This window comes from Pristiophorus japonicus, chromosome 7, assembly GCF_044704955.1.
Source record: "Pristiophorus japonicus isolate sPriJap1 chromosome 7, sPriJap1.hap1, whole genome shotgun sequence".
NCBI classification, from domain to species: Eukaryota; Metazoa; Chordata; class Chondrichthyes; family Pristiophoridae; genus Pristiophorus; species Pristiophorus japonicus.
Genome location: NC_091983.1, coordinates 83,910,296 through 83,926,308, shown reverse-complemented (window position 1 = coordinate 83,926,308; position 16,013 = coordinate 83,910,296). Strand labels below are relative to the sequence as shown.

General features: G+C 45.4%; 1 protein-coding gene across 1 annotated transcript in view; it reads left to right on the top strand.

Annotated features, from left to right (window-relative positions):
• The window catches only part of LOC139266803 (cytosolic 5'-nucleotidase 1A-like), a 217,127-nt gene that overhangs the window by 20,691 nt on the left and 180,423 nt on the right, over positions 1-16,013 (top strand). Inside the window, exon 3 of the mRNA XM_070884394.1 lies at positions 8,574-8,703. Coding sequence (XP_070740495.1) covers positions 8,574-8,703 — 130 coding nt within the window. The remainder of the gene's footprint in view (positions 1-8,573; positions 8,704-16,013) is intronic.

The window sequence follows — 16,013 nt, the reverse complement described above, 5'->3', positions numbered from 1 at the left end:
AACTATGCTGACTCTGCTTGATTGAATCATGCTTTCCCAAATGTCCCGCTACTGCTTCCTAAATAATGGACTCCAGCACTTTTCCAACGACAGATGTTAGGCTAACTGGTCGATAGTTTCCTGCTTTTTGTCCGCCTCCTTTTTTAAATAGGGGCATTACATTTGCGGTTTTCCAATCCGCTGGGACCACCCCAGAATCCAGGGAATTTTGGTAGATTACAACCAATGCATCCACTATCTCTGCAGCCACTTCCTTTAAGACCCTAGGGCGTAAGCCATCAGGTCCAGGGGAATTGTCTGCCTTTAGTCCCATTATTTTACTATGTACTATTTCATTAGTGATAGTGATTGTATTAAGTTCCTCTCTATAGCCCCTTGATTATCCACTATTGGGATGTTTTTATTGTCTTCTACCGTGAAGACCGATACAAAATATTTGTTCAACATCTCTGCCAGTTCCCTGTTCTCCATTATTAATTCCCCAGTCTCATCCTCTAGGGGACCAACATTTACTTTAGCCACTCTTTTCCTTTTTATGTACCTGTAGAAACTTTTATTTTCTGTTTTTATATTTCGTGCTAGTTTACTTTCATAATCTATCTACCCTCTCTTTATCATTTTTTTAGTCGGAGTGCTCAAGCAGCACTTCCGATGCCTGGACCACTCTGGAGGCTGCCTGCAATACTCCCCATAGGATTTCATTGTGGTGTGCTGCATGCTACACAACTTAGCCATCATGAGGGGACAGGAATTGCCAATGAGGATTGCAGGACCACATCAGGAGAGAGGGGAGGAGGAGGACGTGGGGGGTGGTGGGGGGGGTGTGGAGGAGGAGGAGGAGGAAAACGAGGAAGAGCAGACTGGTGAGGAACCCATGCCACCACCACCACAACCACATCGTGGAAATTCCGCCGCTGCAAAAGCCTTATGTCGGCAACTCCATCTCGCAGCATGCTACACTTTGCTGCATTTGCCAGGTGACGAATGCACTGTATGCACGCAGAATGGACTTTCTAAACTTCTCAATGACCAGGGAGACCGAAAATGAGAGGGCTGTAGGTTTTGGATGATTTTCTGGCTTCCCAAGGTTCAGGGTACGCACATCGCCCTACGAGCACCTTTACAGAATGGAGAGGTTTTCTGAAACCAAAAGAGACCATACTCAGCACATTATGGCAGTCAATGCCCAATATCCAAGGAGCATCCATGATGCTTTCATCTTGCTTGAGAGCAGTGTCTCACACATGTTCCAGCGTCAACCACAAGGCCAGAGCTGGATGCTCGGGGACAAAGATTATGGTCTCGCTGGTTCATGACCCCCCCTCCAGAACCCTCAGACAGAAGCCGAGCATCGCTATAATGAGAGCCATGCAGCCGCATGCAACATCATCGAACATACAATTGGAGTGCTCAAGCAATACTTCCAATGCCTGGAGCACTCTGGAGGCTGCCTGCAATATTCCCCTCAGCAGGTCTCTGAGTTCATTATGGTGTGCTGCATGTTACACAACGTAGCCATCATAAGGGGACAGGAATTGCTACTGGGGATTACAGGATGACCTCAGGAAAAAGAGGAGGAGAATGAGGAGGAAGATGAGGAAGATGAGCCTGGCTGAGAACTCATCCCACCACCACCACAACCACAGGGAAGGCATCGTGGAGATTTTGCCGCTGCAAAAGCCTTACGCCGGCAGCTCATAATTGAATGCTTTGTTTGAAGAGTGAATGGCATGTTTGACCATTGTCTGCCCACTCCATCCCACCATGTTGACTATTCCCCCTCTTATTCTGAAAATGAGACACTACACAGGAATGGTTAAGTTGAACAAAATAATTTATTAAACTTTGTAAATTTAATTGTGGAACTTTAATAAAATAACATAAATTAGCTGCATCCAACAGTGTGATCATTCAACAACAGCAGCATTATCAACAACATAATCCAGAACATAATAATAATGCAACATAAAACATAGGATGCATCCAGCATCAACAATATAATGCAGCAACCCCTGTGCACTATTTCTTACCACCGGCTTTTCCTCCCCTTACACTGATCCCCCTCCCTTGCCTGCTGCTCATAGCCAAAGTGGCACCACGATGGCATGCAGCAAAGTTGCCAGAGGGTTGCTGTGTTGGGTGGAGAGACATTGAAGACGCCACCTGGAGACACACTGGACCAGTTCGTAGCATTGAAGGCCCGGCTTCTGACTGGCGAGCCTCTTCATTGGCGTCACCAGTCACAGGTGGTATGGGTCTGGGTGTGATAGTGTGGAACGCAGAGAGTATGGCGGGAGAGTTTATGGACTGCATCACCTGCCCAAGCTGAAGCACCATGTGCCTGTGATGCGCCATATTCCGCAAGGTTTCACGTCACACTCTCCGGGACTCCAGTTTCACTGCTGGAGGCCACCAGCCTCGAGTGGGCACTGATGGCCTCGCAGGTTTCACAGCTCGCACTAACAATCTGCAACCCTACCTCCGTAATGGTCGCAGTGAGACTGTCGATGTGCGCGGGAGTCCTACCCAGGACATCAAGGAGCTGATGGCTCACCTGGATGCTCTCCCTGGACATTCCCACCATGTTCAGTTCCATGTCTGCCTGTTTGTCAGCAAACCGACTTTTCCGACTCACCCTGCGGAGAGATGGCCTGCGGGATTCAACCCCAGAATTGCGTTGCTGCACACCACCAGTCCCAGGAGCCTCTGAGTTGTCAAACCCAGAGAAAGTCACATCATCGTTCTCAGACAAAGTGAGTGCCGATGGTGGAACAGAGGTAGATTGGTGCCGCGCCAGAGTCTGCTGAACGGTATCCTCCTATTCTTCCTCCTCCTCCAGACAATGGCCTGATGTGGAGGGGTCCCTTGAGGGATGCTGCACCTGTGTCTGGTCATCAGGAAGTAGAAAGCAACAGACGAGTGGTTAGCAGCAGGGGAGGCGGCAGGGTGACATGAGGAAGGTTGCATAGCACAGGCTCATTTGAAGGACAGTCGCTACTCCATTATATCTAGTCCAGAGACACTGCATGACATTGCCCCAACTCTAGTCCAGAAGCACTGCATGACATTGCCCCAACCCTTTCCCAGGGAGTATGTAGGACATTGCCCCAACCCAGCCCAGGGAATGTGCAGGTCTTACCCTCAGTTTCTGAATGGGGGTCAGCACCCCCACGGGCACCTGTCTGGCTTGAGATGCCAATGAGGCCTGCCACTCATTCTTCAATGTATCTGAGTGGCAGGGTATGAGGCGGACTGCCGCCTGTCCGCACCTGCTCGTGCCGATTATGAGACTTCTTTGCCTGCAAAGATGAAAATGGGAATGCTTACAAGAGGGTCTATCTGCTCTTGTGGCACAGATAGCCACCAAAGCATTATACCATACTGTCCGAATATAATACAGTCCTCTGTTTAATGGCCTTGGACGTTGTACGTGGTTCATCAGGAAGTCATCGAAGTGTGGAGACGTCTTATAAGATCTCAGAAAGCAATCTTAATGATGTGTAAAGATCATTCATGGCAAATAGAGTGCCAAACTGAGCCTACCTATGTGTCATGTGTTTGAGGAGGCAACCCACAGAATGCTGAGAGACACCAGCAGCATGAGAACAAATAGTGTGTCAGATTTATAATTGAGGTAATGAAGGAGTGCATGAATTAAAATTGTACTCACTTTAACGAGCCTTGAAAGATCATTGAACTTCTTTCGGCACTGTGTGCCAGTCCTGACCACAGTGTCTGAGGCAGAGACCTCCTCAGCGATTTCCCTCCAAATGCACTTGAAAATTGATGGCAGTGGTCTAGATCCACCCTACGATGCAACTCCTCCCATTTTCTCTCCACAGCCTCCACTAGAGCTTTGTTAGCCTCCTGGCTGAATCACCGAGCACACTGTCTTGATTCATTTTCTTCCATCATGAAAATCCAAATGTAAAATGGCTGATTTAGCCTTGGGTGTACTGCGTATGCGCGTGGCCATGCCCTGCATTAGCATTTGCGATCGGACAGCAGACCAGAAGCGCGGGAAGAAAAAATAAATAAAAATTTGCGCATGCGCAGTAGGGCCGATTTTTTTAGCGCTGGAACTTTCTTCTCCGGCTCACAAATTGTGTGGTGTAACACCAGAGTTAAGGCTAATGCTCCTCATGAATATTCATTTGGCAAAAGTTGCGTGCTCTGGCACTAACTTTAACTTGCCACTAAATTTTTGAAACCACCGCGAATTGCACCCAAAGACGGGTGAAAATGCAAAAAGCCGAAAATCCAGACCGTTATTTTTAACAGCAACCCGCTGTCATCTCACTCCCACGCACCTTTCCCCCAGGCGTGTCTGTCATCGCGGAGCTGAACCAACCGGCAATGGCATGGGACCCAATTGAGAAGATTATCAGGCAGTTTACAGGCACTTAAGTGCCTTTGTTCACTTAATTTATAAATTTTCCAACATGGCCATGGGATTCACACAGCTCGGGAAGCAAGTCTGTCAACCTGAGGCGAGAGTTCTGTGGCCATTGACACCATCAAATGTACAGTAAAAGCTCCCACCTGTCAGATGATCACTTTTCTCAGCAGAAGTTGTTGCTCAGTCCATTTCCAGCACAGATTCTGCAGGCTGCAAGTGTTTCCAGCAAAATCTCCATCCACTCTCACCTCATTGGACATACTCTCTCACCATTGACAGAATGCTTCTGTCATCTCTACTTCACCTGCCATCTATTCCATCAACATGGGTGCCATTTATACTGCCTCACCTTGGTCCTCAGAATCTGACTATGATGAGCACCAACACCAGCAGCATCAGGCACACCAGCAGCATCAACAACAACACCACCAACCTTCTCTGCAATCACCTGATGCTGCACAGGACAGAGGGCACCAGCACCCGAACACATTGCTGCCCGGGAGGCCAGGATTGGCCTCACCATGGTCAGGTTTAGTTAACATTGGCGCCGTACACCCATATGGATGCCACATGATGTGCCAGGTTGGTACCATCCCACACCAACACCATAAAGCATCCCTACAATGCCCAAGCCATTTCTTTCACACTCATTGTCATTGCAGGGTGTCGCGTTAAGTCTCACCATTCACTGCAACTCACTAAATTACTTCCAAAGGTGCACACAAATCTATCCAAGACCAGAAAATGTTTGATAATAAATATTTTTATGTTTGAGGGGAGTCGAGCGATACGGGGAACAGGCAGGAAAGTGGAGTTGGGGCCAAGATTAGATCAGCCATGATCTTATTGAATGACGGAACAGGCTCAAGGGGCCATCTGACCTACTCTTGCTCCCATTTCTTATGTTCTTATGTTGACACCACATTAATAGAAACTTTACATAAACATTGTGTAAAACACAAATCATAACAACTAACAACACACAAGTGGCTACCCTTATATGTTGTTAGTTGGTATGATTGCATGAGGGTGAGGATGAATGTGAGGGGTGGCTAGTGAAGTGGGGATGTGATAGTGTAGATAGAGAGGGATGGGTGGACATGCAAGATATGTTGGTGTGAGTAAGGATGTGCAGGAGTAGGGTAGGGAAGGCAGAGTGATGGGGATGTGAAGAGAGGCACAGCATCATCATCATCATAGGCAGTCCCTCGAAATCGAGGAAGACTTGCTTCCACTCTAAAAGTGAGTTTTCAGGTGGCTGTACAGTCCAATGTAGGAATTACAGTCACTGTAACAGGTGGGGCAGACAGTGGTTGAAGGAAAGGGTGGGTGGGGAGTCTGGTTTACCGAATGCTTCTTCCGCTGCCTGCGCTTGATTTCTGCACGCTCTGAGCGACGAGACTCGAGGTGCTCAACGCCCTCCCGGATGCTCTTCCTCCACTTTAGGCAGTCTTGGGCCAGGGATTCCCAGGTGCCGGTGGGGATATTACACTTTATCAAGGAAGCTTTGAGGGTGTCCTTGAAGCATTTCCTCTGCCCACCTGGGGATTGCCTGCTATGTAGGAGTTCCAAGTAGAGCACTTGCTTAGGGAATCTCGTGTCGGGCATGCGGACGATGTGGCCCGCCCAATGGAGCTGGTCCAGTGTGGTCAATGCTTCGTTGCTGGGGATGTTGGCCTGAGCAAGAATACTGGTGCGTCTATCCTCCAAGTGGATTTGCAGGATCTTGCGGAGGCAGCGCTGGTGGTACTTCTCCAGCGCTTTGAGGTGTCTGTTATGTATAGTCCATGTCTCTGAGCTATATAGGAGGGCGGGTATCACTACTGTTCTGTAGACCATAAGCTTGGTGCCAAATTTGAGGTCCTAGTCTTCAAACACTCTCTTCCTCAGGCGACCGAAGACTGCGCTGGCGCACTGGAGGCACTGTTGGAGCTCGTCGTCAATGTCTGCCCTTGCTGATAGTAGACTCCCGAGGTATGGAAAGTGGTCCACGTTGTCCAAGGCTGAGCTGTGGATTTTGATGATCGGGGGGCAGTGTTTTGTGGCGGGGTCAGGTTGGTGGAGGACCTTCGTGTTACGGATGTTTAGCGTAAGGCCCATGCTTTCGTATGCCTCGGTGAAGGTGTTGACGATGGCTTGGCGTTTGGCCTCTGAGTGTGTGCAGACGCAAGCATCGTCCGCATACTGTAGCTCAATGACAGAGGATAGGACTGTCTTGGATCTAGCCTGGAGGCGACGAAGATTGAACAGGTTCCCATTGATTCTATAATTTAGTTCCACTCCAGTGGGGAGCTTGTTGATAGTGAGATGGAGCATTGCAGCAAGGAGGATCGAGAAGAGCGTTGGTGCGATGACGCAGCCCTGCTTGACCCCGGTCCAGACGTGGATTGGGTCTGTGGTGGGTCCATTGGTCAGGATCATGGCTTGCATGTCGTCGTGGAGCGTACTCCTCCATTTCGGCTGCCCCCAAAAGTTTGTCACCACCCTCCGCCTGCTCCAGCAGGATGCAGTTGAGTGTGGCTTTGTACTAATGTTTCCTGAACTAATGAGATAATTGAAACGTTTGTGGCACTGTACCCAGGTCCTCCTGCACACTTTCTTGCTTGTGACCTCCTCTGCAATCGGCAACTTGGTCTCGTTCACCCATCGGAAGGGAAGAGGACCTCCATGCGTGCTCTGACTCCCTCCATAAGAATATATGGAAGGAGTCATCGGAGAAGCTGGGTGCAGCCCTCTGCCTCTGTGCAGTCATTGACAGTGTTTGCAGCACTCCAACGCTGCAGTGCACTGACAGCACTCTGTTAGATTAAACTTCCACATCCTGAGAGTCTACAATAAAAACAAGTTAAAAACTTATCAGAAACTGGTGGAAGCTAAAGAAAAATTGTCAATCTATTCAACGTCCTGCTATTTTTGCTACCTGGGAAATTGGGTAAATGGCAAATGCTCAAACTGTACACTCTGAATTCAGCAAACAGTGTCACAGCTCAGAACAAAAATGGCAGGTTCAAGCTGAGACTTTTGCAAGAAGCTGGGACTTTCGAGTTAATCATTTAATAAAGGCATGAGAAGGCACAAAAAGCAATTCAATTGATAAAATAGTAGCTGATAGTTGGGAAGGAATGGGCCCAAGTTTGCCGCGACACTTAGAACGGCACCCCCCCCCTTCCCGCCCCCTCTCACCTCTCCTCTCCCCCCTCCTCTCCCCCCCTCCTCTCCCCTCCCTCCTCTCCCCTCCTCCTCTCCCCCCTCCCTTCTCTCTCCTCTCCCTCCTCCTCCTCTCCCCCCTCTTCCCCCGCCCCCCTGCCTTCCCTTCACATAAAGGTAGGACTTCTATTTTTTATTTGTTACTGATTGATTGCTTATTTCTTTGGTTTTGGTGCTTTAGGTACAGGGTTCCTTCTATTTTTTATTTGTTAATTAATTGCTTATGTCTTTTTGTGCTTTGTTTAGTGCTTTGTAAGTCTTGGTGCAGGTCCTCTCAGCTTCCTTGTATTTTTTATTTGTTGTTGAATGCTTATTTTTGTGCTTTGTTTAGTGCTTAGTGCTTTAAATGTACTTATGCTTATTTAATGTTGTTATGAAGGTGTTTAGTGCTTTGGAAAATCCTCTCCCCTCCCACCCCCCCCCCCAATTTCTGCCTACCTGCGCTGATTTCTTAAGCCTTCGCAAGGTTCTTCAGAGCATACAAAAGTGGATACATGCGCTGGCCTAAGTTAGTTTGGAGTAACCTTTTGCTGGCTAAACTTGCTTAAATGGCCAAAACAGGTGTAAGTGGCTGGAAAAAAAAATGAACCAAAAAGAAACTGAACTAACTCACTTAAACTGGAGCAAACTAAATGGAGAGAATTGCGATTTTTAAGATACTCAAAAAAAACTAGTTGCTCCAAAAAAAAGGAGCAACTCCTGGGGAAATTTGGGCCCAATAATACAGCGTCACCTACTGGTCAATAATTATATAGGGACCAGAGTCTGTTGACAGGAAAATTCAATGGGAAATGAGGATGTAGGAATTTACAAGGACAAAAAGTTTATATAAAAAGTGTGACCAAAAAACTTGGCATTAACTAAAGTTTATAGACAGGAAATATATGCAAACATGAGATTTATACTATATATGTATCTATTGTCTGAATTATATTTGTATAATTGGAAACCTATATGTTATTTCTAGGCATTGGAGACAATTAACTTTCGACTACTTGAACTTTATCCTGGCAGTGATGAAATTTTTGACATTGTTCTAATGACTAATAACCATGCCCAAGTAGGAGTGAGGCTGATAAACAGCATCAATCACTATGGTATGTATACCAATCACTTGCCTTTTTACCAGCATTAACAATTAATGTCCATAGAATATTTTTTTTACCAACTATGTGCCAAGGTGAGGAGCTGCATATTGACTTGGAGCTAAAAACCTCCTTTAACAATGAATTTGAGAAAAGCCTGACTTTACTTGCCAATCATAAATAGTGTAAAAATCATAAGTGAAATTTCTGCAAAAATCAATTTGGTAGCAGTAACAAAAAAAATTAGCCATTCATGATGTAACTGTAATAGTGACTGTTTACCAGTTCTCAAGCAGCTGATGAGCTACTTAACTGGAATAAATCTCCCAAACATTGTTAAAGCAGACATAAGGTACACAGCAGTAGGGAAGAATGGCAGCAGCGTCAGCAGAGAAAAGCATGTTTCAGTGCCAGATTGCTCCAAGCTTTAGTAGATGGTGTCACGAACATGGCCATGACATGTTTGGTTGGTGAAAGTGAACCACAAATAAGCAAAGAATGAACAGGTATTGAAGTACATTAACCATACAGTGAACAGCATTGGCACGACGGGCTGCATAGCCTCCTTCTGTGCTGTAAGACGCCATGATTTTATGACTAAGAGGACTAAGACTTAAGGAAGAGAATTGAGGTAAATACTAAAAATAATAAATTAACAGGACAGAAAAAATATGAACACTATGGGAATTTGATCTTTGAAAAGGTACTAGTCGATCTGCCATGACATTGCACATGGGGATTGACGTTCAGGTCCAGCAAGGTTAAAGGACAGGAAGATAATTGAATCAAGGAGGGGGAGCGTGGAGTGGGCAATTAGGAGAAGGAAAAGGGATGGTTTTCTCGACCAATATGTCAAGGAACCAACTAGAGAGCAGGCCATCCTAGACTAGGTCTTGTGGAATGAGAGAGAACTAATTAGCAATCTAGTTGTGAGAGGCCCCTTGGGGAAGAGTGACCATAATATGGTAGAATTCTTCATTAAGATGGAGAGTGACACAGTTAATTCAGAGACTAGAGTCCTGAACTTAAAGAAAGGAAACTTCGACAGGTATGAGACGTGAATTGGCTAGGATAGAATGGAGAATGATATTTAAAGGGTTGACGGTGGATAGACAATGGCAGACATTTAAATATCAGATGGATGAACTACAACAATTATACATCCCTGTCTGGAGTAAAAATAAAACGGGGAAGGTGGCTCAACCGTGGCTAACAAGGGAAATTAGGGAAAGTGTTGAATCCAAGGAAGAGGCATATAAATTGGCCAGAAAAAGCAGCAAACCTGAGGACTGGGAGAAATTTAGAATTCAGCAGAGGAGGACAAAGGGTTCAATTAGGAGGGGGAAAATAGAGTACGAGAGTAAGCTTGCAGGGAACATAAAAACTGACTGCAAAAGCTTGTATAGTATGTGAAGAGAAAAAGATTAGTGAAGACTAATGTAGGTCCCTTGCAGTCAGAATCAGGTGAATTCATAATGGGGAACAAGGAAATGGCAGACCAATCGAACAAATACTTTGGTCTGTCTTCACTAACGAAGACACAAATAACCTCCCGAAAATACTAGGGGACCGAGGGTCTAGTAAGAAGGGGGAACTGAGGGAAATCCTTATTAGTAAGGAAATGATGTTAGGGAAATTGAAGGGACTGAAGGCGGAAAAATCCCCAGGGCCTGATAGCCTGCATCCCAGAGTACTTAAGGAAGTGACCCTAGAAGTAGTAGATGCATTGATGGTCATTTTCCAACATTCCATAGATTCTGGTTCAGTTCCTACAGATTGGAGGGTAGCTAATGTAACCCCACTTTTTAAAAAAGGAGTGAGAGAGAAAACAGGGAATTATAGATCGGTTAGCCTGACATCGGTGGTGGGGAAAATGCTGGAATCAATTATTAAAAATATAATAGCAGCGCATTTGGAAAGCAGTGACAGGATCGGTCCAAGTCAGCATGGATTTATGAAAGGGAAATCATGCTTGACAAGTCTTCTAGAATTTTTTGAGGATGTAACTAGCAGACTGGACAAGGGAGAACCAGTGGATGTGGTGTATTTGGACTTTCAAAAGGCTTTTGACAAGGTCCCACACAAGAGATTAGTATGAAAAATTAAAGAACATGGTATTGGGGGTAATGTATTGAAGTGGATAGAGAACCGGTTGGCAGACAGGAAGCAAAGAGTGGGAATAAACGGGTCTTTTTCAGAATGGCAGGCAGTGACTAGTGGAGTGCCGCAGGGTTCAGTGCTGGGACCCCAGCTGTTTACAATATAAATTAATGATTTAGATGAAGGAATTGAATGTAATATCTCCAAGTTTGCAGTTGATATTAAGCTGGGTGGCAGTGTGAGGTGCGAGGAGGATGCTAGGAGTCTGCAGAGGGACTTGGACAGGTTAGGTGAATGGGCAAATGCATGGCAGATGCAGTATAATGTGGATAAGTGTGAGGTTATCCACTTTGGTGGCAAAAATAGGAAGGTAGATTATTATCTGAATGGTGACAGATTATTAAAAGGGAAGGTGCAACGCAACCTGGGTGTCATGGTACATCAGTCATTGAAGGTAGGCATGCAGGTACAGCAGGCAGTAAAGAAAGCTAATGGCAAGCTGGCCTTCAAAGCGAGGAGATTTGAGTATAGGAGCAGGGAGATCTTACTGCAGCTGTAAAGTGCCTTGTTGAGACCACACCTTGAGTATTGTGTGCAGTTTTGGTCTCCGAACCTGAGGAAGGACATCTTTGCTATTAGAAACATAGAAACATAGAAAATAGGTGCAGGAGTAAGCCATTCGGCCCTTCGAGCCTGCACCACCATTCAATAAGATCAAGGCTGAGTGCAGTGAAGGTTCACCAGACTGACTCCCGGGATGGCAGGACTGACCTATCAAGAAAGACTGGATCAACTAGGCTTATAGTCACTGGAATTTAGAAGAATGAGAGGAGATCTCATAAAAACATATAAAATTCTGATGGGATTGGACAGATTAGATGCAGGAAGAATGTTCCCAATGTTGGGGTAGTCCAGAAACAGGGGTCACAGTCTAAGGATAAGGGGTAAGCCATTTAGGACCAAGATGAGGAGAAACTTCTTCACTCAGAGAATTGTGAACCTGTGGAATTCTCTACCACAGAAAGTTGTTCAGGCCATATGTTAGATATATTCAAAAGGGAGTTAGATGTGGCCCTTACGGGTAAAGGGATCAAGGGGTATGGAGAGAAAGCAGGAATGGGGTACTGAAGTTGCATGATCAGCCATGATCATATTGAATGGTGGTGCAGGTTCGAAGGGCCGAATGGCCGACTCCTGCACCTATTTTCTATGTTTCTATGAAAGGGAGAGGGCAATTTAGGGGGGGAAAGAGAGGGGAGCAAGCCAAACAGAGGGGAGAGGATGAGATTAGTCACCATTCCTCTTCGTGTGGTGGGTGGATGGCAAAGTGTGAATGTTGGCTCAGCATGCGTTTTCATTAAGTGTGAAAGTTGCTTCTGGTGGATGATTTTACCTCAGTTATAGTTTCTTATTGTAAATGCAACCTATGCTGGTGTTGGTGTGTGTGTGGGGTGGTGGGGTGGTGGTGTTGGACAGCAATTGTTACATGAGCAGAGGGGAAAATTGTGCTTTACTAGGGGTCGAAGGGGTGCTACTATTTTGACTTTTTCATCCGGAGATTCAGAGAGCGACTTTTGAATCTGTCGGCAAAGGAGGACAAAGACAGGAGAGGAAGAATTTTTGCATCATTGGTGGGTGGAGGTATAATTCAACTGAGGGGGCCATTGTGGTGTGAATTTTTTTTGTGGGACATTTTTGTGACTTTGTTACCTGATTGCTGTTTGGATAATTGTTAATCATTTGTTATTGCTTGCTTTCCACTTGGCGTCAGCTGGGAGGTACATGCTCTAATGATCTTGCAGGCTGGGACCGCACCGATTTCCGGGCCGGGCCACCGCACGTTGCTCCCTCTAATGGCCCCGGCCTGTTGATGGTCTTGCAGGCTGGGGCCATTAGCGGGTGCAACGTGCGGCAGCATGCCACTGCAGTGAGCAGCACGTGCTGCTGCAGGAGGGTGACGGCTGTGAAGAGGGCGACTGGATTTGACGTCACCCAAATCCAGTTTGCTGATTGCAATGCGGGCAGATACAGCAGGAGTGGCGAGGTCGGGCCGGAGGAGCGCAAGGGTTCATAGAGGGACGTGATTGGGACACAAGAGAGGCGCGGGTTCAGGGCTCAGAAGAGGCGAGGGCCCAGGGGCAGCACGGGCCAGCCCACACTGCAATATATGTGCATGCTCGGTCTGTGCAGCAGAGCTGGTCTCCAGTCATCTTGGTTGATCCTAGCTCTGTCAAGCGTGGTGGCTGGTGTGCAACGGCCACCACACCTTAAAAAAATCTACGTACAAGCATCTTCCACCCTTCAAGATATAGTTCTGGACCTGGAATATTAGGTCCTTCATTGAAACACCTGTGAACTCATCCCTTTTTGGCATGGAAGCAAGTCATCCTTGTTTCGAGGGACTGCCTACAATGGTGATGATGATGACATGCTCTAATCACATTCAGAATGCTGTTTGATGTGGTTCATTCACTTACGAATTTAAAACATTTTTGCAGCATTTTTAATTGCCGGTTCTGTCAGGAGGAGTTTGCAATGTGGTTTTTCTGAAGGACTTGTTCAAATGGGGTCAGACTCGGGTGCCTTTTATAATGATTTGCACTCTTTTTGCACTGGCTTTTAAATAAAATGCGTCTTGCGTGGTTCCAAAATTGGGTTAAATTTTTTTTGCTTTAGATATCAGTGTTACACAATGTTATATCATCTACCATTATGTTCACAGCACAACCTACAGATGCAATACTTTTGGAATATTGTGACTGCATTATTTTTACTATAAAATAGATGATATACCCAAAAGCTATACTGACACAGAAAACTGTTGATTAGATTATCGCAATTAAGTTAAAATTACAGAGTTATGCTGTTTCAGCTTGGCTCTGTTGCTGGCACTCTTGCTAGAACTTCTTAAGTCAGAAGATTATGGGTTCTAACTTCATTACAGCACTTCAGGGAGATCTGCATTATCAGAGCTGGCATCCTTTAAGTTGGCAACTTTAAGCCAATTTCTATTCACTTTAATAATCAGGATCGACTGTAAACCAATCTGGTGGATATATTGTGTTTAATCATAGTTTAAGACGGAATATAACACATTAGTTACATAGCAAAACCATACAACCGTAACAGATAGCTAATACACATCCTGATCGGACAAATGGCTGGCGCACGTGAGCAGTTATTTGGCTTGCAGCCTCTCTCTCTGTCTAGAGCTTTCTTTGGTAAAGCATGGGATCACCCTCAAAACGTGTTTGACCAGCCCAACCTCTGGTTCTTCCCTCCACCGTCTATGCTAAACAGATCTCTAAGTGTGACTTTTATTCTCTTTTTAGGGGTGGGCCTGACCCTGGATATTGACAAGACCTTTTGACCTATAGAGGTTTCCCTAAAAACTTACTATCCAGTAAGACTTCTAGTTCTTTGTCTCAATTCTTGTTTCAAGAACCCGCCTTAAAGATGTCTTACGATTTTGACCATATGTCACTCTATGAAAATCTCTCTTATCTCTCTCATCTCCTATCCTCTCTGGAGTGCCCGTCCAGAGTTGCATGAGGATTTAGAACTTAAATGACCTGCTTTGAAACTGCGAATGAAATGCAACTCTATGAAGCAGTCCTTTGGCACACAGCTGCAGGAGATGATCTGGATAGGGTGATACATTTAAACAACTAGATATGTACTGCCAGCCCCCATATGAATGATCTCATTGAGGAGTGGTGTCTAGACTGCAACCTGCCATTGAAGAGGTGATCAGACAGGTGCTGTTTTCAGTGGTGACTGGAGTTAGGCAGGACATGGCATAGTGAGAGCATCTCTCTTGAATGCTCCTCCTGCGTTGCGATCTAAAATTCAAGAAGCTATATTCATAGGCTTTAACTCTCTTCCAAAGAAATGCGGGCAACCATGAGTGATTCACAGACCTCCTAGATGTCCAGTCTTTATAATGAATGAGCATCGTAAGGAGATACTGGTCCAGATATAATGGTCGGAAGTTTCCTGCAGGCAGACGCCTCCAACTGAAATTTTTTTTACAAAAGTACCTGGTGATCCCGGAGGAATGCCAAATTACAGTCCGAGGCCTCCATTCGCAGTCCTGCGTATGGGTCCATGCACTCCAGGAATGAAAGCGCAACCTGGGATCATGTGGACCTGGACCACCAATGAACATGGAGCATTCTCATTGACAATAATGTTGAGTTCTGTTTGTACGAGCTCCCATTACTATCAATGAGAATACCCCGAAACACAGAATAAATAAAAAAAAACACCTCACATATTTAAAATTAATTGAAATTGAATTTAATTAAATGTTTTAGACAAAATAATAATTGATTTTAAAAAATATATGTTTTAATAGGGGTAAAAATAAACTTACCTTAATGGACAGGGTTTTTAATATAAAAATTAGTGATAGAATTACATTTTTTTATCTTTTAAAACTCTTACGCTGGTAAAAGCAGGCTATACGCTTGCTTTTACCATGCATAGAATTTGAAGGACATTCGCAGGGCAGGAGTTTGGCAAGTAGTTCAAATCTCTGCGTGCGAATGTCCTTCTCCGGGGATAAATAAATTTTGACTGTTCACAAATGCTGGTCCTCGGCACATGCGCATTGTGCGCTGAGAACCGTTACTTGTGAGGCCTCTTCGGGCGGTTGTGCACATCGTATGCACCCAGAGAGGCCACAATTTACGACCCATTGTTGTCCTTTGTTGTCTGCATATATAGATGATTTGGACTTGGGCATAGGAACACAATCTTGAAATATGGTGCCAACACAAAAGTAGGCACACAGTCAAGAGGACTGCAAAAGACTTCATGAAGACATAGGTTAGCAGAATAAGCAGACAGATGTCAGATGCAAATAAAGAACATAATTAGGTAAGAAATAGGAGAAGAAATTGGTCATTCGGCCCTTCAAGCCTGCTCCGCCATTCAATAAGATCATGGCTGATCATCTACCTCCATTTTCCCAACCGATCCCCATATCCCTTTGATTCCCTTAGTATCAAAAATTCAAAAATTCTACTGAATATGCTCAACGACTAGTATCCACAGCCCTCTGGGGTAGAAAATTCCAAAGATTCACAACCCTTTGAATGAAAAGAATTCTCCTCATCTCAGTCCTAAATGGCTGACATCTTATTCTGAGAATGTGACTCCTTCGTTCTGCACTCCCCAGCCAGGGGAAACATTCTCTCTGCATCTACCCTGTCAAGCCC